The sequence below is a fragment of the Gadus macrocephalus genome, chromosome 20 (genome assembly GCF_031168955.1).
Source record: "Gadus macrocephalus chromosome 20, ASM3116895v1".
In the NCBI taxonomy this organism is placed as follows: domain Eukaryota; kingdom Metazoa; phylum Chordata; class Actinopteri; order Gadiformes; family Gadidae; genus Gadus; species Gadus macrocephalus.
Window position 1 is genome coordinate 16,953,410 of NC_082401.1, and position 24,000 is coordinate 16,977,409.

At 45.3% G+C, this 24,000-nt stretch overlaps 1 protein-coding gene across 3 annotated transcripts in view; it reads right to left on the minus strand.

Moving 5' to 3' along the window:
* nalcn (sodium leak channel, non-selective) overlaps positions 1-24,000 on the minus strand; it is a 72,188-nt gene that overhangs the window by 22,553 nt on the left and 25,635 nt on the right. For all 3 annotated transcript variants that reach the window (XM_060039943.1, XM_060039942.1, XM_060039944.1), the window contains 6 exons: positions 18,676-18,807; positions 17,238-17,405; positions 14,739-14,930; positions 12,388-12,525; positions 11,650-11,724; positions 448-584 (listed from right to left, as the gene is read on the minus strand). In XM_060039943.1, coding sequence (XP_059895926.1) covers positions 448-584; positions 11,650-11,724; positions 12,388-12,525; positions 14,739-14,930; positions 17,238-17,405; positions 18,676-18,807 — 842 coding nt within the window. The remainder of the gene's footprint in view (positions 1-447; positions 585-11,649; positions 11,725-12,387; positions 12,526-14,738; positions 14,931-17,237; positions 17,406-18,675; positions 18,808-24,000) is intronic.

Sequence of the window (24,000 nt, forward strand, 5' to 3'; positions counted from 1 at the left end):
TGTGTGTGTTTGTGTGTGTGTTTGTGTGTGTGTGTGTGTGTGTGTGTGTGTGTGTGTGGGGGGGCTAGTGGGTGGGTGGGGGGGTGATGCATTAATCATGGTGGAAATTATTATAGAGGGGAAACTTAATTATGATGTTGCGGATAAAGTTCAGCTATGGTGTTGAACGCGACATGATACAGAATAGGGCCCCAACACCTGTGTTTATTAAATTCATGAAGACAGACATCTTTGTAACTATTAACTATTTCCTTTGAGTCATTCTCCACTTCCCGTGTTCATGAAAAACTAGCCTAGTATTCAGTTAGTTATTTATTGTGAGAGAGATCACTTCATACATGTGTTGTGAAAAAAGCAAGGCCTGCAACATAGGCTATGTTCCCAACAAAAGTATATCATTTTGGCGGTTCCCCGTTGATATTATTGTTGTTATTTCTGACAACTCACCTGATCCTGGGCACAGTGAAGTCTGAAGGCAGCTTTGAGATCTTCACCATCTGAGGTCTGTTGGGAAACTTCTCAAAGATCCTTAGTCTGAGTGGGAGTTTCTCTTTGGTGTCCGCGTTGGCCTCACTTTGCTTCAGCTAAGAGAGAACGGAGACAGAAAAAAGAGAGGGGACGAGACACAGATAGACTTTGTAAGTTACAATAACTTTTTCGGGGGGGGGGGGGGGGGTACAAAAAAAATCTGGATGATGAAGGTTTAGGAGTATTAATGGAAGAGATGCGGCCAGTAAACATAGGGACAAGGGGACACACAGGTGGTTTTGATCTTGCTAAAGCCAGAGCTGGGATTTGAGGAGTCAATGAAGGAATGCTAGGCGGATAGAGCTTATGGCTGGAGCACTGAACACTAAGCCGGGATTTCCCAAAGCAAATAGTTTGTCACAGATGGAAGGGGTTGATGAGAGGAACTTGCAGTTTTACATTTCGGTCAGATGAGGGCAGCAGCACACTTACCAACAGTGACACAAAGACAGACACCACACATAGTTTAGCCAGAATTCGGACTTACTGTCATAAAAAAAAAAGAAGGAAGCATGCAAAAAAGAAAGAAAAATAGAATTGTGTGGGAATGGATAATAACAAGAGAAATGGTAATGATGTCTCGATTAATATGTATGCGACGTATGCAATCCTGTGCAGGACGGAACATGCAGGGATAATTACAAGAAAAAGAAAGCTATGTCAATGCGAATGAAACCAATTATTTCCATTTAATTACATAAGGCACGGGCTGATTGAAATTCCCTGGCAGGTATTCTCTCTGTCTGGGAGCCTGAAGATAACTGTGATGCATTTCAGATTAAGCCTGGAGGTGAAATACATTTGGCCCATCGGGGGAATGGCAGCTTATCATTTTAAACACGCCAGCCAGAGTATTGACTGGGCTTGCCGGCCGCGTCCGCGGCGCTGTCAATCAATGGGATCGGCGCAGGGTGTGAAAGACCCGCTGTGTCTTGTGTGTATTTACATTGTGTAGTGGACGTGTCTTCGGCGCTCGTGGCTGACAGAACCAGCAGATTATTTTAAGGGGATAATTGTATCTTGAGAAGGGGGGCAAGGAGGGGGTGGGGGGTAGGCGTGACGAATGAGGAAGTTTATCTCCCATTTCATCCCTGTTTGCTTTTTGGCAGTAGAAAATGTATATGTCTGAGATTTACTTCTTGTGCAATGAGTGGAAGACTGTCACTGGCATCAGGCAGCAGTATGGGACTGCATAGGCTTCTCGCTAATGCTGACAAAACCCCCAAGATTATCGATAGAAGTTCCTCAGAATACAGTAGAGTGTGCAACTTAAATCTAAAACGTACTGTATATTCATATTTTTGATGGCAATTAAGCACACAAGGCAAAAATTCCTATACACCTATACATAAAAATGTATACCAAAAAGTATACAGCTAAGGTAAAACTTGAAACAAAAAAGACTAAAGTACTGTGGAAGTGAACTTTGCTGGAGGAAACTAGCAGAAACTGCTGTTCTCATCTCAAACACTACCTGCACATTTGGCTGTTGATTGCCTTTTCCAGCATCACACCAATGAAAGTACAAAGGCACGCGCACACACACACGCATGCACATGCACTCGTGCACACACACACACGCACGCAGACATACACACAGTGCAGTATTTATAATGTGGACTCTAGTGGTTTCTGGGGTCCTAATCAATTGGGCCAACAAAGCCTCAGACAGAAGCTCAGCACAGTGCCGTAACATGAACATCAGCTGCACACTCTTGTCTGTAGCAGCAAACGATTACCAGGGCTTACCCATTGTCTTTCCCACGCATACCTTCGGCCCTAACCTTTCCCAGCGATGTGCTGTTCCCAGGCTAGACAAGGTTCTCTCCTCCCACCAGGTTATGAAAGCCCTTCAGTCTTTCGTCATTGTATTTGCTATATTATTAACCGGTTGCTGCTCTGGATTCCCCACTTTAATAAAATCTTGTTTGCAGAACAGAACAGACTCACCTAAACTGACAGAGTGAGTCTCCTGGTGCCATAATGATTGACATGCGTGATATGGAAAGGTTTTGAGAGAGAGAGAGAGGGAGATAGAGAGAGAGAGAGAGAGAGAGTACTTTTCTGTCCGGCTATCTGTTTGTTTATAGGCAAGTTTCGGAAGGCACAAAAGGTTTACGTACAAATAATGCAATTATTCAACTCAGCAGACAGTTAGGACTCCCTTTTCATTATGTCCTTAGTGTAATAAAGTGTGCAAATGTCAGGGGGATTCAGGCAGAACGCTGTGCTCACATGGACCATAGTCGACAATAGCTCTGGAGAAAGGTATGCCTGCAAGTCCAGGGGCTGTTACAATTGGTGGCTGTAAAAAGCTATCTACTATAGCTGCTTAAGCTTAGCAGCCTCTTCTCTGGTCAATACAATATATATATATATATATATATTGTGTGTGTATATATATATATATATATATATACACACACAATACGCACATGCAATGGAAAGGGCTTAGGTGCCCAACACAATGCACTCACTATCGATCACCTGGCTTTACCTGGTGCCGTGCGAAAGAGCAAATTGCTCTCTCTAATAGAGATAGCCGATGCATGCTACTTACTATGATGGTTCATTATGATTATAGCATGCGTTGCCAAATCCTCGTATTGGACTTTTGATGGTCGTGGGGACCTCTTCAGGCGGCATGTTTTGTGTGGCCAAGAGATTCAAAAGAAGTAATCGATTATATTCCATATATTCCTGTAGATCCTATGTATATAATGGCCTCTTAATGCCCTGTTTCTTTGCGTGTGTCAGTGTTAGCGGCTGATGAATCAAAGCCATTGCTTCTCCTTGTCCAAAGTGATGTGACGCGGGTCTGATGCAACCACCGAGACTAATGTCTTCTGCCTGGATTGCGGCTCAGGTGACAGGCCCTGGACCTTTCTCATATACAGGCCAATTTCAGGCTTGGCTGCGCTGTAGGGGGAAGGGGGGGGGGGAGGGGGGGGGGGGATTTCCATAGGTCTGTGAGGGAAGGCCAAGAGGAGGCAAGAGTGTCACTGGTTGACAAGCAGTCATAGAGAACTCATCAAAAAATAGTGACCAGCATATTAGCAGGGTTTCGTCCAAACTGTTTTTCCTGAAAATGAAAATGTTTTTCCTGAATCTTTCATCGGTAATGTTATAGACACCTGAAATATGCTCGGAAAATCCACAGCAGCAAAAGTCACTATACAAAACGGGGGATAACCTTGCAAGAACAAAATACATAACCTTGCAGCGCTATTCACGCAGCTCTCGCCGGATCGGCCAGACGTTTCTAAGTGCATTTGAAGGAAGGTGTCCTCTTAGTCCCTCTTTGATCTGAAGAACCTCTGGCTCCCTGTGAAGTCAGCCCGACCGGTGGCTCGCTCTGCATTGATACACCCATCTGTTTACCTCGTTCGCTATGCACACAGGGAATGCAGTAAGCCGTGGCGGAGGAGGGATTACTGACCTACGTACAGGAGTTCTCTCAAGGATGCCCGTGACAACAGCCACCAATGACGTGACAAACGTCCTTAGAAAATATAAATAAGTGAATAAACGGTGGCATAATCAATGGGTTGTCTGAGGATGGAGCTTCTTTGGTGTAAATCCTCCACAAGCTCTGCCTATTGATTCAGTCGGCTTTGCAAAACCACTTTTATGTAACCCCCTATATTCCTCAGCTCTTTTTTGACAAGTCCTCCAGAGTGAGTCTCAGGAGCATGTGAACACATAGTCTCTGAGAGCAGCCAATAAAAAAAAACAGAAATGTGTGTCCACATCCACCTACATGACTGCTGGCAACCAGCCACTCTTACAACAAGGGTATGCGGCGTGCGCGTGCGCGTGCGTCGCAGGGGGGGAATACACCACAGTCAACAGACTGAAACCATTGACACACCGGAACTTATTGTTCTCACCCAGAGCCTTGCTAGTGGTCCCACAGAACCTCATCGAATATCCCTGTGATGAATGTGTCTGGTGTGGGCATTCGTTTTTCTGTGTGTCTGGTGTGGGCATTCGTTTTTCTGTGTGTGTGTGTGTGTGTGTGTGTGTGTGTGTGTGTGTGTGTGTGTGTGTGTGTGTGTGTGTGTGTGTGTGTGTGTGTGTGTGTGTGTGTGTGTGTGTGTGTGTGTGTGTGTGTGTGACTTCATAGGCTGTGCAGCATCAATAAGCCACACTCCTCTTTCACAGTGAACCATCACGGTCCTACATGGCGTGATAGGGTCATTGCTCGCAACCAAAAACCATCTGTGTATGTCTTCTTCTCGTTTAATTAGAGACATCGCACACATATCGAGATCTAAATATACAAGAATCACAAGTAAGAAAATAAACAAATTGCCTCCCATCAACATAGAGTAGAGTCTCCAATGCACTGCTTAGGATCCTCCAGTCAAGTGGACTGGGTCGACCGGGACCATGTACGCTTCTGAAGGAGTTGCCAAGGGATGGGCAGAGGGCGTGGGCAAGGAGGCCAGCAGGGTCGCCCTCCCCTTGTCATTAGGAGGCCAATGAGCCGTGGTCTGGTTCTCCAGCAAAGCCCGGCAGAGTGTCAACACCCCAACCCACTCCACTTGACCACTGCTCTAACACCGCTAATCTGATACTGCCAAGCCTTTTCTAATGCCTAACCCGGGGGCCTGCAAAATTCACAGGGGAGGAGGCTTTTAGTGCTGTGGCTAGCTGTTGATTTTGGCCTCTAATAGGTGTGTTTGGCTCAGGGATGTTTTTGTCAGTACCACGTCGGCGGGTAGGAACAATGGCTATTTCTGTGACCCGTGAAATGCTTTTAATCCAGTGTGTGTGTCTGTGTGCGCCCAATGCGAGTATGACTGCCTATTGTGCGCGTATGTGTGGCGCATGTTGAATGCGCTCACTTGTGCATGTCCATGATGACTTCAAAATTGGACAGACACAGTGGCTGGCTACTTTAAAATGGTCCAGCAGAATACTGAAGGTGACATTCAAGAGATAAGGAGGAGTCATTGTCCTGGGATTCTAAGGTCTCTCTCGCTCTCTCCCTCTCTCTCCCCCCGCTCTCTCTGCCGCGATACGCAGTACCATCCTTCTGTCCATCTACCCCCTTTCTTCTCCTCTTCTTAAATCGCTAAATTAATCCTGGGTCGATTAAATCACACAAACGGCAGACAGGCTTTTAGTTTAATTCATAAATAATAAAATGTCCGGCAGAACTCCGGGCAGTAATACAACCAATGGGAAACACATTTGACGAAGCGAAAGCCCTTCATGCAAAATGCATAGTCAATAAGGACCCACTCCACGGAGAAAGGTGTAAAAATAGCAGCACATCCCGCTGCTTTTCAATCGACGGAGGAGACGCCTGGCTGACCAGAAGGCAGGTGTACCAAAGGGGGAGGGGGATCTGAACCAGGTGTTGGTTGGAAGAGGGGAGCAATCCATCCCAATTGTCACTAGGGTGACATGCTTACGTGCTTCTCACACAAAAACCGACCACCTGCTGCTGACACACACACATACACACACACACACACAACAGAAACAGAAAAGGACGCATCACCCGGTGCTCTCCTCGCCTCCACTTTTATTCTCCTCTCCTTGTACATCGTCCACTCTGCAAGCCCAGCAGGTAGTAATCGCCACTTGTAGATATTCCGACACCGCCAGAAGTGGTGCAAGGAAGACCCCGACACAGCCTCACCCCCAAAGAGTGCTATGCTGCTTTGTCAATGGTGACACATGCACACTTTCTCTTCTCCTCCATTGTTGTGGCGGCGCATGACCACTACTGTATCTTCCGATCCCCTTTGTACTATTTTGTTTGTTTGTTGTGTTGAAAGGAGACAAAAGCTGTGGGGGATTATGGGACATTTATCAATGACATCCAAACCTCCATCACAGCGTTGACTCGTACGGAGCCCGAAGTCTCTCGCGCAGACGCACTCTCTGCGAACACTTGAGGGAAGTATGGCGAGATGGAAAAATTTAACAATGAACAATTGAGCCTCACAACCGTATAGTATATGTACGTATGGCTTCCACATCCGATAACAGCGATCTGTAATTATGGTATGTACAGTATGTGTAGTCTATATGAATGCCTATATGTTTTGCTACAGTAGCATATGACCTGCACATGAATGCTTGCGAAAAAACACAGATCTACACTCTCTTCTCCGCCTCCATTATCACCAGGCGAGCCATCCGATCGAGGAATGTAGAAAAGTTCAACAAGTGACCTGAAACTATTTTCTTCTATTTTCTACAACCTATTCCTCATCATGACTTATTTGATGGCGTGACGATACACAAACCGACACACACAGACAGGAAGAGGTGTCCGTCACGGCCATCACTCCGTCCTGTGACCCAAGACGCCGTAGACAAAGTCATGGACAGTGGAATATAAGGCGGGACTTAGGCTATCCCTTGATGGCTTTGTACATCGACAGAATGTCATCGGCAAGGTTCTCCGATACGGTCAGAAAACGGCTTTCAAGAAAGAGGGAAGCCGCGTGTAAGCCTTTATGCGTGGACTATTTGTGTGTGGAGCAGAATGGTGGGGGCGCAAAGTGAAACAATCTGGCTAATATGTTTCTACACTTGTTCGATGTGTCAGGAATGTTATATTCCATTTGCACTGCGTCTTTAATGTTTAGCAGAGCCCCGTATCTGTCTTTTGACATATCCATATCTGTCTGCTTCCTGCCATCAGTTCTGGTTAACTCTGCTGTCTCTTTGTATGCTAGCCGAGGCTCCATTTCATTAAAACAGCCACCAAACCTAATTTCATGCAATGAATGCATTATCCTAATCAACATTGATGAGTGGAGCATGCACTAGTTAGTGCACACTTGTGCGTGTGTGTCGGTGTGTGTGATTATATAAATATGTGTGTTTGTGTGTGTGTGTGTGTGCGCGTGTGTGTGTGTTTATACCAATGTGTGCCTGGGAGAGTGTTTGTATCATTAAGTATTTCCTACTTCCCCTTGCTCTTGCTCCTGGTTCATCTGCATGGAAAAATAACCGGGTGTTCATTAGATTACCCTTGCTACTCTAATTAATATGATCTCGATTTGCATGCATTTATATGTTTATATACATACATATACATACACATATATTTGCGTGTGCGTTTGTGCAAATGTGTCTGGGAGTCCGATTTGCAGTGCGACACAAACACATATGTGCGCAGGCGTGTGGCATGCATGCAAATAACAAATTAAATCCTTGTTTACTGTCGTTATACCCAGCAACAGCCAGCATCACAGATGACGATGTCATTATTTGCAAAAACAAAACACAATAGCATTAGCTAACTGCGCGACTCCTCGTTGCGGTTATCTCATTCGTTTTAAGCCATCTACCCTTTGAGATTACGAAAAAGAGAGACAGGAGCAGCGAATGAAGACAAATGGCGCGCGGGGGTTTGACAGATGCTAGTCATTCCCAGCAACGGCTGTGCAGTAACCAACCGATGATGACAGATGTGTTGGTTTTTTTCTCTGCATGCCTTATTGATGAAGTGATTACCGATATACTAACAGCATCAGGGTGGGTCTTCCGTGGTGGCGCGCATCGCACCGCGGCCACGGCCATTGGGCTGGGAGCCGGGACGAAGATTATTGAGCAGGAAGTCGCAGTGCAACATGGATCCCACCTGATGATTCAAAGGAACTCTCCATCTTGTTTCCTGTTTGCGTCATTGGCTCGTCTCTAAGCTGCCCTCTATTAAAGTGTTTATTTGCTTGTTTTTGTGAAACACCGCCAATTTGGCATGTGAATAAGTTGGCTATGAACTGGTGATGAATCCATTATATGGGGACTGCTACTGTAGCTGTACTGGTCATTTAATTATAAAAGGGGGGATAGCGAGAGCATTGTTGCTGCTGTAGAACAACTTCCACCAGCCTTGGCATGGTCCTGATTCACTGTAGCTCTCCACCGAAGTCGTCCGTAATTGGGCATATGGTTTCCTAACAAAGAGAATTTGTGTAGACGTACGGTACGCTCGCAGCACTGCACTCTATTGACAAAAAAGCACCCGGAACATGGCACCAATAGGCCATGTAATCATTAAATTATAATCCCGACTGTTGTTTTACTCGCACAGGCTGAGGGGTTTGTGTAGGTGTTATTCTTTTCATCGGCTGCTCAGTCTTCCCTTTAGCGCTCAACAAGATTTTCCTCTCTGAAGTAATTATCGGAGGTCCGGTAACTTCAAGAATTAGCAGCGACCCTGTGTGCGACATTAGGTTGGCCATGTTTTTTAATTTCTATAGCTTCTGGGTTCACCATCTACAGCACACAGCTTTGTCTTAAGCCCCGAACTAAACAGGCGTGTAGGGACAAACTCAACATTATGTTTTAGAGTGCACAGACATAATAAATTCGCACTGACTGTTCTCCAAACCATCTGATTCTATTTCTTGTTTGTGTTGTGCTACAAATGTGCGCTTCAGACATAATACAAGCTATTCTGAATGGCTGATGCATTCTGGTACGTTCCTCTTTAACAAATATAGGAGACATCCCAAGATGGGAATATCTAACACTGACACTCTCATGCAGGAAGTCATGCATCTAATGAAGAAATACCCGAATGCAAAGAGCAATAATAAACTCAGGAATTGAACATAATATTGTTGGTCCAAACTCCTCTGGCAATACACACACTCATGCACTCAATTGATGGTTCTTGAGACCACTTCAATTAAATGTGTGATCATGTTACAAGTGCTTCGGCATTATCAATTAAATAGCAAGAAGTACAGAGCATGGCTAACAAGTGCAAGGTCATCCACTACTGCAGAGAGTAGATCAACACATGCACACACACACACACACACACACCCACACACACACACCCACACACACACACACACACACACACACACACACACACACACACACACTCGCGAATACAAACACACACACAGACACACACACAAACAAACGCACATGCATAGCCCTTTCAAACACAGAGGAAATCTACAAAGGTCTCTCAGTAGTGACACCTTTGACTGGCTCTGCTGCCAGCAGTTGTGACACACGAGTCGACGCAGGACGGCAAGAGCAGCCTGATGTTAGGTCACGATATGTTGTCAAAAACACAAACAATAATGACTCATACACTCTTATTCTGCTCTACTACAGTTTGAGATAGAACCTCAACGTTAGACATACTGTGCGCCTTCATTTCTACGGCATTCTACTCTATTCTGTGTTTGCAACATGAATGCATGTTAAGAAGACCCCTGTTTTTATCCCTCGAAAACTAAATACAAGAACTGATCGAAAACTCCCTAGATACTCTCCCAGACCACATTTATATGATTTGCATGAGCACCCCTTTTGAATAGATGATTCACCTTCAATTTGTTGTTCCATTATTTCCAATTAATTTGAGCACAGCGATTGTCTGTGGGCTCGACAGACTGTGAAAAGGAAAGGATTAAAAGTGTGCCGGAAAATAAGAAGATGTGTGTGCTCGGGGCGTGTGTGTGTCACAACCTTCACTATAGAGAATGATTGATATCTGCCTGGCAACCATAACAACCAACAGCTGAACGGAAATTCCTTGCAACCTTTTTCCGGAAGAAAAGGCAAAGGTTTAGCGTTTAAACATTTCCGCTTTCTATAAATACACACAGATTTGTATCTTTGACTCTTCCTAGCCCTATTTAATTCTGGTGAACGTTAAGGTTTTTTTCTTTCCGCTAAAAGCTTTGTTGTCGTTGATTCCTCCTTCGTCGGCAGGGTGATCACCATCTATTATCTATTTTTAGACAGCGGTGATTGAAGCGTCTGTAAAATAGGCAATTTTACAGACGCTGAACCCTTATCACTCAGCCGTGGATGGAAAATAACCTGTCCGGGTGAGATGACACCTGTCATGTGAGCATGGAGCGTTGGAACGTGCACATGCATACCTGGGTGCCGAGGTGCATGTGTGCGTGTGTGCATGTTTGTGTGTGTGTCAGTAGCGGGTGGTGTGTTTGGTGTGTGTATCCAAATATCAAAAGGATGTTCCCTGCAAATTTAGATAAAAAAAAAAAGCCATCAGCTGTCAGCTACAGCACTGCATTAGCATTTGATGGAGATTAAGGTTCACACACCGAGCAGCATATACTACTGTATGTGACAGTTTGTGTGTGTGCATGTGTTTGTGTGTGTGTGTGTTTGCATGTGTGCGTGCAAGTTCTTGAGCGCTTTGGTGTGCCAGCAATTTTCGCCCAACAAAGTTTTCTTCACACTAATTACTCAGTGACTCATCCTTTCAAGAAAGTTGTGCAAAGGTGCAAATGAAGGAATTGCCCAAAAATAGTTAGTCTTCAATGTGGAAGCAAAACCCAAACCCTTCTCTCTCTGGCAGGCAGCTCTGGAAACATTCTCAGTAAAAGCCTAAGTACTGGATACTGTCAGACAGAATTTCGGCATTTGAATGTCTTTTTGAATATATCAAAATAGACCTGCATTTGAATATCAAACCGACAGTCAGGCTTGAGAGCTTGAGATTGAGTCACAGTGAAACAACAATGTCAATGTCACACCGACATGTCAACACTTACTTTTTTCTAAGAGAAAATAGCAATCAATTCATTGCTTCAACCCACGTACATGTTTCGACATGACCCAAAACAAAATAACACATTTCGCTGTGTTGTCCATCAGCCATGGAAATTAAAAAGTATTTTTGTAAAAGTGCCGTTTGAGACATCAATGCACAACCTAATAACAAACTTGTTGTTTGTCCTGCTCTCACACGAATCGACTGTAATTGTGTCTTTACACCTCAATTGACCTTGACAAGGTATCTGCTCTACTGTGTTGATGAGAGAGGATGTGTAATCATAAATATAAATGAATGAATAAATAAATAAATGAATGGTTAAACAATTTCAAAACACCATACAGCCACACAGGTAACAAACGTTTAGCCAATTTAAATTCTTGTGAGTGTGTCTCCTGTTCCCTGTCCAGCCCCTTTCTGGTCCCAGTGTGTGATAGTTCTGTTTGACTTCCCTCCAAACGTGTCCCCCTCTACTCAAACACATCAACCATCTCCCACCACAAAACCTGGTAGACCTCTCCGAAACACACCGGCACCTGTCTGAATAAACATCGGTGTCCCCTCTGTAAAAAACATTTGCAAAAGAGACTTCAAACCTGCTTCAGCTTCTTCAGGTCTTCATCCAACTCCAGATTGTCAAGGATAACGGCCACAAACAGGGAGAGCAGGATCTGAAAGCAGATACAACCCCTACGGTGAGAGAGAACATTTCAAACAAAGGTAGCGCTGAGTTTACAATGTGAGCAGCCTTATTTGTCCTGTAGTATTTTTAGAACGCGCTCTCTGATGTGAGTGATTGTGCGTGTGTGTGTTTGTGTGTAAAAGTCGTGCTTCTTACGAGAGACACCGTGTATGTCTGGTCTAGCTATGTGTGAGTCATTCAGATCCCTCCGAGCTCTCAATAAGGCCTTCCATAACAGAGGGGCCACATACTGAAGACGTCAGCACTCTCCCACACGTCTGATCGCGGGCTATAATGGGATTGAAAATAGCTCTCTGCGAAGAATGTGTAGTGCAACAGTGGTGCCAAGAGAAAGCTAGAAAATAATGAAAATATTTGATGAAGTTTGATGAAATCCAAGTATCAATGTCAGAATGTCTCCTTATTGGCAAAAAGAGTAAAAACAAAAACCAATAATGTAAAGTTAATATCTGCCAGTATCTCGAGAAACACTTATTTTTATATGTTTGCCAGAATAGGGTTTTCATGTGACCATCTCGATCAAGATTTTTTCTTGGTTTAGGATAAATCAAACTTGACGGTCATTTAAGACGAGACTGTCCTGCAGGTTATTTTTTAATTTGGACAGCTTTGACTGGGAGTAAGTGCTCACCAGGGTGGCAAACAGATGGTAGAGGATGAAGTAGATGGCAACCACCGGGGCCCACAGGTGCCCCACGGCCACTAGGGTCTGGTCCATCACGTCCACCCACCCCTCCTGGGTCAGGATCTGGAACATGGACATGAACGCCTGCGAGGAGTGGAGCAAAAGAGCAGTCAGAGTGGCAGGCGCTGCGACGAGGTATCTGAGAGTGACTCGACAATACAGGAAGTGAGACAGAGAGAGGGGGTGAGGTGAGAGGAGGAGACAGAGAGCGAGAGAGAGAGAGAGAGAGAGAGAGAGACATACAGACAGAGCGAGAGAGAGATTGAGACAGACAGAGCGAGAGAGAGCGAGAGAGGGCGAGAGAGCGAGAGAAAGAGAGAGAGAGATGATGAGGCGAGAGTAGAAAACAGAAGAGAAACAGAGAGAGAGAGAGACATAGAGGACAAGGAGAGAGTAGGTGACAGTCAGAGACAAAATTGAGAGAGACAGAGACAAGAGACAGAGATAAGGACAGGGAAAAGAGAGAGAAATAAGAGAGAACTAGCTAGTAAGGGAGTGATTTGACATTTTGGAAGCCTCCTTTCCAAAGGAGAACAAATGGGCCCCACACACACAACACACAAACACACACACACACAAATCCCCCCTGACCATCTCCCGCTATCTCGCCACCTTGTCCTTGCTGTTCTGAAAGGGGTTAGAAGAAAGTGACAGCAGAGAAGAGGAAAGGAAAGAGAGATACTTTCTATTTTCCATTTGTTTTGTCCGATGTGGCTGTCGCCTACTCTGTGACTGGAGGTCAGATGAAGGTGTGTGCCGTGGCCAGACCCCACTCTGTGGCCCCCGGTAATCATAGATGGACAGCCTGAGTTCCCTGCATCTCTCTCTCCCTCCAGCCAGAAACAACCCCACCCTCCAAGCCCATCTTCCACACCCGACAATTTGCCCCCCACACACAGAGACCCACACACACACACACCCACACACACACACACACACACATGTACACACACACACACACACACACACACACACACACACACACACACACACACACACACACACACACACACACACACACACACACACACACACACACACACACACACACACACACACACAAACAAATACATCCATCTGTTCCAAACACATACTGACCGACAGACAGACGGACAGAAAGACACACATACACACATAAACAAACTCACACGCACACACAAACAGACAGAGTGTGTGCGAGTGAGGCAGGGCGAGCGCGCAACAGCCTCCGAGTGGCATCTGTCTACGAGAGTCCCCCCCGTGTCCCCACGGGGCGAAGCAGCAGTGTAATGATGGGGTGAAGGAACGGCGCGGAGGGGAAATAAATAGAAGCCGGGTGGAAGGATGCGGCTAATGAGAGAGAGGCAGGGAGAGGAGCGCACTCAGGAATCAAAGGAGGGGCGGCAGAGGGCTCTGCATCTGTCAACACGTTCACGCCCCATCACGAGCATCTGCGCCCCCCCCCGTCGCTTATGTATGTGTGTGTGTGTGTGTGTGTGTGTGTGTGTGTGTGTGTGTGTGTGTGTGTGTGTGTGTGTGTGTGTGTGTGTGTGTGTGTGTGTGTGTGTGTGTGTGTGTGTGTGTGTGTGTGTGTGTGTGTGCGCGCGCGTGTGTTGAGAGGCTTCTATGATGTTTGCATTCGTTTCCCTGGTCTTCCCTCTCTATTAGCATTCTCACTCATTTTGCTTGCATGCTTTATGTTGCGCTGTAAAATAAATGCAACGTATCATTAATTCTGTCCGGAAAAAGGGCGAAGCCAGGGCTTCCTAATTTTTTTTGGGGCCCTGTTGCGAGATCTGAAAATCGTTGTGCCGCGAACTTTTTGTGAATCTTCCCCACCTAATCGGCCCATAATGTCATCGACCCGGATGTGATGTGTGTGTCGCACCGCACTAAATGATCGGTCGTCTTTCAGTATATTCACAGCACTGTTTCTAATAAAAAACGCTTATTAAGTTATAGGTCAGTTATAGTAAGCTCCTGCATTCAGAAATGATTAACTCGTGACACGTTGCCCATATGTTGGTGGTGGGGATGGTGGTGGTGGTAGTGGTGGTGGTAATGGTGTTGGTGGTGGTGATGGCGGTGGTGGTGGGGGTGGTGAAGATGTTGCTGGTGGTGGTGGTGGTGGTGGTGGTAGTGGTGCTGGTGCTGGTGGTGGTGGTGATGAAGATGATGATGTTGATGATAATGATGGTGGTGGTGGTGGGGGTGATGGTGGTGGCAGTGCTGGTGCTGGTGGGGATGATGGTGGTGGTGGTAATGATGGAGAATAAGATGGTGGTCGTGGAGGGGGGGGGGTGGTGGTGGTTCCTCACCCTTGGGAAGGTGGTGAAGCGGTCCAGCTCCTCCACGAAGCAGAACATCTGCAGGCTGATGGCCGACATGACGATGAGAAGACTGGCCGTGAACACCACCAGGCTGCCCAGCTTCTTCCCCGGGCCGAAGATCTTGTACACAAAGTCCTCCAGAGCCGGGGAGATCTTTATCAAGCGCACCACGCGGAGCACCTGAAGTGGTGGGGTACACAAGCCAAGCGTCATTTAGCGGGGAAATGAATACAGCTAAACACCTTGAGGGGTCAAATATGGCGGGGGAATCGCGCCTCTACCTTGTGCTGACATTCATCATCAAAATAAAAAGCCAAGGGGTTGAAGAGGAAACATACTGGAAGAGGCTAGTGCTGCATCTGCACTTTGAGACGGTGATTATAATTAAATATCGTAATATGAAAAGCAAACATGGGAGTAACCTATTGATCCGCTATTGATGACAACTGAATGTGTATGGATCAGTACCAGACGATGGATTCCCAAGTAAATGCCTAGCTTTATCATTGGGTCCTGAACCCAAATTGTATGCGGTGACAGCACACCCCTGCAGGCAATGCATCTCGGCCAGGTTTTGATCAGGGAGTCCTAAAGTGGCTATTGATCCAGCAATCCACACCTCCATGCCTTTTGCTTACGTTATATTCTTTACCCCTTAATACTCGGAAGCAAAAGGATGGCTATCTCCGACTAGTGGAATCCATAGCACAATAAGGGCCACTGACCAACACTGCTCTCTAAAGCATCACCTAGAGAGAGTGGAAGAAAGGAAAAAACACAATAATGGCAAAGACTCCACAATGACAGATGGGGGGGTAGGCTTCTATCAGCAGCGTCTGACCTCCTGATAACCACTATCAATTTCACAGTGGTGGAGGCCACTTTCCCCATGACTTCCCAAGCCTTCAATACAGGTCTTCTCCTGTATCGTGTGCCTTTTTACCTAAGAACTAACCAGACGCCTTAGCAATAGCGTGTGTTTCCATGGTCTGAATAATGTGCCAAATAAAACATCCAGCAGTTCTCGGTTATGTGGAGGGATTCTGAATGGTATATAGTGTTTTGGAAAGTAGTTAAGGTCAGACACTGGTAATTGTGGAGAGTGGGACTTTAAGAGCACAATGTAGAGGAAAGGGAAGACAATGACCTTTCACGATGGTGAAAGGATGGTGGTGCATAGGCGACATGACATATACACTACAAGCACTATTTAAGGTCTTGTACAGTTTAAACAAGATACTATGCTGTACTTACATATTATGTACGTAATGAGCAATTGTGACATTACTATATGGAATCAAGTCCAAGTTCGCCCCACAATAAGTGAAACAACCCCTGTGACATCGTAAGGTACGGGCACAGACTCTGTAGCGATGAGACTAGACAGTAGCCCAAAACCACACCACCAGTCATAAACAGAGTGATAGAAACATGTGGAACAGAAGCCACATATACGTAGCAATTACTGCATGTCGATTTAAATAACAAACCACTGGTTTGACTAAGAATAGGGTCTGACTCAGTTAAAGGAGTCGGGTTTGACCTAATGGTTTGACCTTGCCGTAATGAAAAGCATTATGGGAATTAGCATGATGCTCCTCAACAGGTAGCTGTCTTTAATGAGCCTTGCGCACGCAAACTGCACTGATCCTGTCTGCCTTTCTCAGCAGCTGCCGTCGTCACACATGCGTGCACACTCACGCTCACATGCACACAGACACACACACACACACACACACACACCCACACACATGGGCAAACATACACACCAGTAAATTCAGGCAGACGGCACGCTAACATGTACACACACACACACACACACACACACACACACACACACACACACACACACACACACACACACACACACACACACACACACACACACACACACACACACACACACACACACACACACACATCATCCAAGGACTGAAAACATCACACATTATTACCCCCACTTAGAGAATGATTAGGACGAGAGAACAGCAGGTGCTGCTTTCTAGCGGCTTCCTGTAAAATTCTCCCATTAAAAACAACAGTGAAGGGTGGCACACGACGCTCCAACTATGCATGCACTCGCCTGGCTTTTGCCAGCATTGATGCTGAGCGGCTTCTCAACATTAAAATGCACCACAACAAAGAGCCCCTTCAGGCAGACGTTTATATCGGTTAAAAGTTTAAACATTGGAGATATTTGGTTGTTATTCACGTTTCCACTTCATTCCGGCTGTGCAGGCTCGCCAGCAGCACAGGCAAGTGGTACGATTGGTTTGCCCTCATTAATACATTTTCACACAATCCACTTCAGGATAACATCAGTCATTATCCACAGTATCTGCTCATTGGAGGAATGATTTGAAGCGTGGATTTTTAATATCTATATACATTAGGCTCAGACTGAAGTTGTGCACGTAGTGGGAAGGTGTCTGTGTGTGTTTGCGTGTGTGTGTGCGTGTGTGTGTGCGTGCGTGTGTGTGTGTATACCTGGAAATAGGTGAACTGAGAGTGATAGAGGTACGGGTAGATGTGCAGCGTGGTCCCCACCACCAGGAGAGACTCAAACTTGTGCAGCGAGGAGCTGATGTAACCCGTGAAGCCCAGACACCAGATCTTCAGCGTCGCCTCCAGGTCAAAGAGCACGGTGAAGGCCACCTGGTTGGAACCAGAATCAACAAGAAATCGTAAACACTGTACAAACATCTGTCGCGCACATCATCGATCTTTTTCATGTTGAATTCATTTTTTTGTATTAGTAATACTCATGTTATTAATTAAACCGGAGTGTCTCCCAGGCGCTAGACTGTTAGGAAGCCCAGGGCTCCTAGCAGGTAAGGACAGGTCAAATCCAGATAATTAATTTCCCGACAGAGATTAATAAAGTGTATCTCTTTCTTCTTCAAATTAGATTAGTTCATCTAACAACTTAATACGCTTTAAATATTTTAAAAACATTTGAGATGTCGCCTACATTAATGTGGCCCTTTCGAAGATTTTCATGTCAATAAAAGTCTCTTATCTGTCGTCAAATTATTGAAGTCACCAACCATTAGCATACAGACTACAGATATGTCCAGGTAATATTAAACTACGAGCTTGTTGAAGTGGTACACATTGTGACTTTAAGACAGACATGGATCCAGCAGCAAACATACAGCCTGCAGAATGAGGATGAAAGAGGATAGCATAGTGAAGTAATGTTGCAAAGTGATGTTAATGGCGCTTAGCACTCGCACACTGATAACAATTACAAATGTACGAGCAGAGGAAGTCAGAAGCAAAAAGGAGATCGGAACCCTCCCAACGATATACAATATACACAAAGGATATACACACGTAATTGAGGTTTCAGTTGCACAGCTGGGGATGTCTCGTGTGTGTGTGTGGGTGTGGATGTTTGTGTTTCAATTAATCAGTGTGTCAGACTATGTTTACTTTTGCGTGCCTGTTTGGGTGTCGGATAGAAAGAGATAAAGGGAGGGTTCTCTGTCGCTCTCCTTTAGGCCATCTTTGTCTCTCTGTCTCTCTGTCTCTCACCCCCTGCATGTTGATGGGCAACACGTGCAGGGCAGGCACACACACACACACACACACACACACACACACACACACACACACACACACACACACACACACACACACACACACACACACACACACACACACACACACACACACACACACACACAAAAACACAAAAACACAAAAAAACACACACAAACCCTATGAAAGCTGTATGAAAACTCCCCCAATAGAACACGCACTTTCTACGTAGGTGGGTGGAGGCCAGTGGTCTGGTGGAGTGTTGAAGTGGAGGTTGTGACAGGTGGAGCAGTGGTGGAGAAGGATGTGTGGGGGGGGGGGGGACAGGAGGGGAGGGGATGGGGGGGGGGGGGGGAGTGTGTGACAGCAACACAGAACTCACCTCTGCCAGATAAAACTCATCGTAGTGCCGGCGGTGGTTCTCGCCTTTGTAATAGTTACTAGCGGCAACGATGACGTCCACGGCGACCATGCTCAGGATGAACATGTGGAACACGGAGGAGCGCATCAGTTGCTGTGGAAACAGGGAGCGCCGTCCAATCAGAATCAGTGTCGATTGTCAACGGCATTGCAAAAGAGGAAGTGGGCGGGCATCACAAATTAACAACCATTGTGATCGGATTGACATTTGCATACGTGTTGTGGGTCCTTTTGTTCGGCCCTTTCTTTTTTTCTAAGCCATATCAACGTTTCCAATGCAGTGTGTTTTCTGAATGAGGGGCGTTAATCAAACAGGCACAGTGACTACACCACACTGAGATAGATTGAATGAGTCTGAATAGCAGTTAAGGACCGAGAAATATGAGATTGCAGAATTCTGTCGCCCCATTCCCTGTAGGGATTTATTTTTTGCTCCCTCTCCATCTAGACGAGTGTACATTAATCAAGCCCCTTCTTCTCTCCGGATTCCATGACGAAATCAGGACCCACGGTTGGCTTGAAGCTGTGTTTGAGTTCACTATAGTTTACCCCCTCTTAGGGTGACAAATTAAATTTCCAATCTGCTATTTAATTTGCTCAAGGTGGGTTAGTGAGTGTATTACAAACTAAACTAACAAGATTAAACGAAAGGAGCTTTAGGCTACGTTGCAAACAATCAAGCAAAAACATGACCAGGGTTACACCTTGAAGAATCAGTATGCACATAGTCATTTTTAATGATGGAAACAGAGAGATAGAGACAGAGAGGGAGGCGGGTGGAGGGTTAGACACATAGTTTAATAAATTCTGTTGAATTGAATGTGTTTAAGTGTGCGTGTGCGTGCGTGAGTGCGCGTGTGCGTGCGTGTGTGTTTTTGTGTGTATATTGTGGTACGAGAGCCTCCGGATAGGCAGTCTCTTATTGTATGTGACAACAGACAGGGGAGAGCTGTCGGCTAAACTACAGGGAATGAAAAGCAATCAGAGCGCTTTCATTGGTTAGTAGCTGCAACCGCCATCCAGGACGGCAGAATCAGTGTATATTCAGACATCCTGAATCAAAGCAGGAAAGAAAGGAGCGGAAATAAACTTGTGTTATTTCCCTAGAGCCCCACAATGGTATTGAACGTCCGAAAACAAAACAGAGGTGCATGCGCAACTGTGGGACAAATTGGGAGGCGTCCCCATAAAAGCAAACCACAAACACAATCCAGGACAGAGAACAGAGAATAAACGTGATTTAGATAATTCTTGTCACGTTAATTTAATCTACAATTCATGTATCAAACATTTTACATGCCAGGTTTTGAATATCAGATGATAAAATGCAAGGGGGAAATTAAAAGTGGAGTAACCATATTGCGAATGTTTTCACCATCATTCATGTCTTCAGGATGTAAGTTTGATGGGGGTAGGAGGATTGCTCATATCTAAGGTAAAGACAGGACCAAAAAAAACAGCAAGGCGTTGAAATGCTCAAAGTGATAGCCGCTGTTGTGACGAGCCTCGCTCAGACGATCCGTTCTACCTTCTGACACTGCACCAATTAAAGTTTAAGCTAAATTTAAATGAAGATAACTTTGCACCTTTAGGGGATTCATGGAACAGTGAGGGATAAAAAGGGTAGAGCGAGAGAGAGAGAGAGAGAGAGAGAGAGAGGGAGAGAGAGAGAGAGAGAAGAGAGGGAACTCAGAAGGCTGTTCTGCAGAGGATAAACAGGAACAATGACCATCATCTCAAAGGCCTTCGAGTCTGCCACGTTTTTTATAGCTTGGCTTAATGTATGCGCAAGCACACACACACACGCACGCGCACACACACGCGCGCCACACACACACAGACTGGTTATGGACTCTGGAGCTTGTGAGTGACATTGGATGTGACAAAGCAGTTTGACATTTTCAGCTACCAGACGCTTCCCTCCCATGGGTGTTACGGCTGAAAGGAGTTTTGTGATACTGTGTCTATGTACATAAGAAAGAGGGGCAGAGGGATAAGTAAAGAAAACTCGGAAAAAACGCAAGTAGTCAGAATGTGTGTTTGTGTGTGTGTGTGTGTGTGTGTGTGTGTGTGTGTGTGTGTGTGTGTGTGTGTGTGTGTGTGTGTGTGTGTGTGTGTGTGTGTGTGTGTGTGTGTGTGTGCGCGGGTGCGTGCGGTGTGTGTGTCACGACTGTGCCCCACGGGTCAACATCTTAAAATATGAATACACAACGAAATGGCCCATTTACGACTACACCAATCAAATACCTGACATCGAGCAACCATCTCCCAAAGGAAATGCATTCAGATTCTGAGAATGCCGCTTTCTCCCTAGACAACACCTTTATTTACATCCTATTTGATCAGCCTCTAAAGACTGTGAAGAAACCCTACCGTTTATTCCCCATACTCTCTTGAGGACTATAGCACTAAAAAGCATTGAACGCCTCGCAAAACTGCAACCCAAGAAAACTATTTCCTAACATAGAACCACAACATCCAGAAATAGCCCGGGGTAAACAAAAACAAACGAACAACCCCCCTCTATATCTCACCTACTACACTGCAAAGGACTTAAGGTGATGCGCACTTCACCGGATAATGCAGTCAGACAACTCCTGAGGTGAGGTGGCCTAGTTGATTTCGAGGGCACCGACGCACGGTGTATGGGTGGATGTCAAAATCCATTTAACAGCGCAATGGCGGACAAGATGGCGCTCCTCGGTCGTTTGATGTTTCTTTGAAAAAACCTTCTCCTCTTGCATGATGGATGCAGCATATTAGTCCTGCCTTTGGCTGGGCCTTTGATACGCCAGGTGCTCCACTACATATGCACAGAGTCACAAGCACGCACGTACACCGAGACACACACAGACCCACGCACACACATACACAGATGTTGGGGTGTCACACATTGACACCAGGAGCCACAAACAGCGTGCGGCGTGTGGGTTGGTTCTAGGCCTGGAAGGCATCCAAATGATGCTGGCATCTTTCTATCTTTAAGCAGGAGGCAAACCGCCCCCGGATGTATTAACAAGCACGATACGTTCATGTCATGTTAAATACATGATTCTCTGGCGACCCAGACATGTTGTATGCCCTGGTCACTTATGCTAGAGGATAGTCTACTCAAGTGGTTTGAGTGTACTTGACTGCCATCCTAAAGGTTCGTGGTTCAACTCCAATATCAGCAGCCTTCCTGTATGCATCGTTGTGCAAGATCCTAGCCTCCAGCTGCTCATTGATGACACGTATATAAAATCTGTATTCAATGAAGAATTAATGCATCCTGAGGCGTAGAAACATACGGACCCCTGCTATAATTCACCCTTAATAAAATATTATATTGGACACATTAAATAGGCCTAACAAAAATATTTTTATCGCAGCAAATGTACCTTGCAGGCCTATAACAAGATGGTAACACACTGCGTTCCTTTCAGAGCACATCTTAAAATGTCAATCCAAGGTTGCATAAGGTAGTAACTAAGTGGTCCCTCATAGTTGACGAGTCACTTGTCTTTTAGCTGACTAAAGTTTGTGTGAGTCGAGTAGTTGCTTTTTTTAAAGTTTCTTATGAAAAGCGCATGCCGTCATGGTTTTGATAGAGTCTCGCCAGGTGTCATCGCTTTAAAACTGAAATAGCTTTGTTCGGCGACCTTAACCGGTAGTTTAACCGGATTTGCTAAGTTTTACAATGACCGCCAACCAGCAACGTCCTGACATCAAGACCGAAAGTGAAATGCAAAGCAGGAAAGTGCTGCAGTGTGGTTGTGTAATTGAAGAATGAAGCATCTCAATAGCAGTTCATGTAGTTTCAAAGTGTTATTTTTAAGGAACAATGAATGTGGATGTTGAACGAATATTGGTTCTCCAAATAACAACGATCTGACGAGGGGGACTAAAGACGTGATCAACGGTAAGGGTTCATGTGTGTCTAGCGTTGTGTACCCGCTGAGAAGATGGGGCTTCCAAGCAGCACTGCTCTCCATACAGCCATTGTTTATACACAATAGGAGAACTACAAAGTATCCTGCCCTAAACAGCAGCCCAGCTAAAGCGCAATTAAACTGAAAACTTCTCACGATGCAAAATGCCCCTGATAATTGTTACAATAAAAAAGCAGGTAAGAAGTGTACTCTGTTGCTGTACAACATTAGAAAGCAGTTATATCTGTAAAATGCATAGAATACATTTAACAACTACTATTACAACGCAAAATGTTTTTGTTGTTCTTTAAGTACCAAATAAGAAGCGAGTAAGCCTATCTGATCACAGTTTTGGGGTATTTCTTGCATCCCTAATAGTTAATTAGTTTATGACTGTAGACAAATAATGGTCAGGATTGATTTGTTATTGTCGAATAACAAACTTCTTAGTCTGAGACAGGCCTAGCATGTCCTTTAAGGGTGCTAAATAACACATTGGATTGGTGAAGAGCTCCATGAGATGTTGAAATAAATCCATCTGTACCAATATGATACATTTTGATCATTTCATCCTGTGTGATTATCTGCAACCTGTTACCAAATCTAGTTATACTAAGAGAGAGGGGGGGGGGAGGGAGACATACATAGCCATGATTGCATCCTCCTTCTGTTCTCCCCAGAAGGATGCCAAGGAGGACAAATGCTCATTCTGCTGGCACCGGAGATAGGAGTGGTACATCAGGACATGCCTAGCAATGGATACCATATACTTGGCAAGACTCGCCAACTTGCAAGTTTTCACACAGGAACTGTCACCAACAGACTGAGCTATGTTCAGACACTAACTTCTGCTACTGTTTTTGTGTCTCCCGTTTTGGCTTTCCCCATCTTGTTTACCCAGATTCTGAAAAAACGTGTAGGATTACAGATTTCCGCTGAAGTTCTCAGTTGACTTATCTTGTTAGTTTACTTTGCAGATTGGCCGAGAGGAAATAGTCACGCGTCTGAAAATAGGATCTGATCAGATAAAAACATAATTTTGGAAAGCGTCAATAATGTCATAGTCTGACTCAGTATTATTTGTGTTGTTTAGTTTCCATTCTCCACCTGATTTCCTTAGACCGTTCCCCTCACTCACCTCCTTTGTAGCCCTGGTCGGCTCTTCCTATTTTCCATGTCCCCTATGTCCTTGTGGTTCTCTAGTTGTTAGTGTTTCCTGCAAGTTCGTGGGACAGAAATGTTTGAGTTTCTATATTTCCCGAGCACTTGTCTGCGTTTGGATCCTATCGCTTTTGTTCCTGGTGCCCCGCCAGCGCTGGTCGTGAGAGATACGACGTAACAATTATAGGTAGGACAATTGTATAATATCCAAAAAA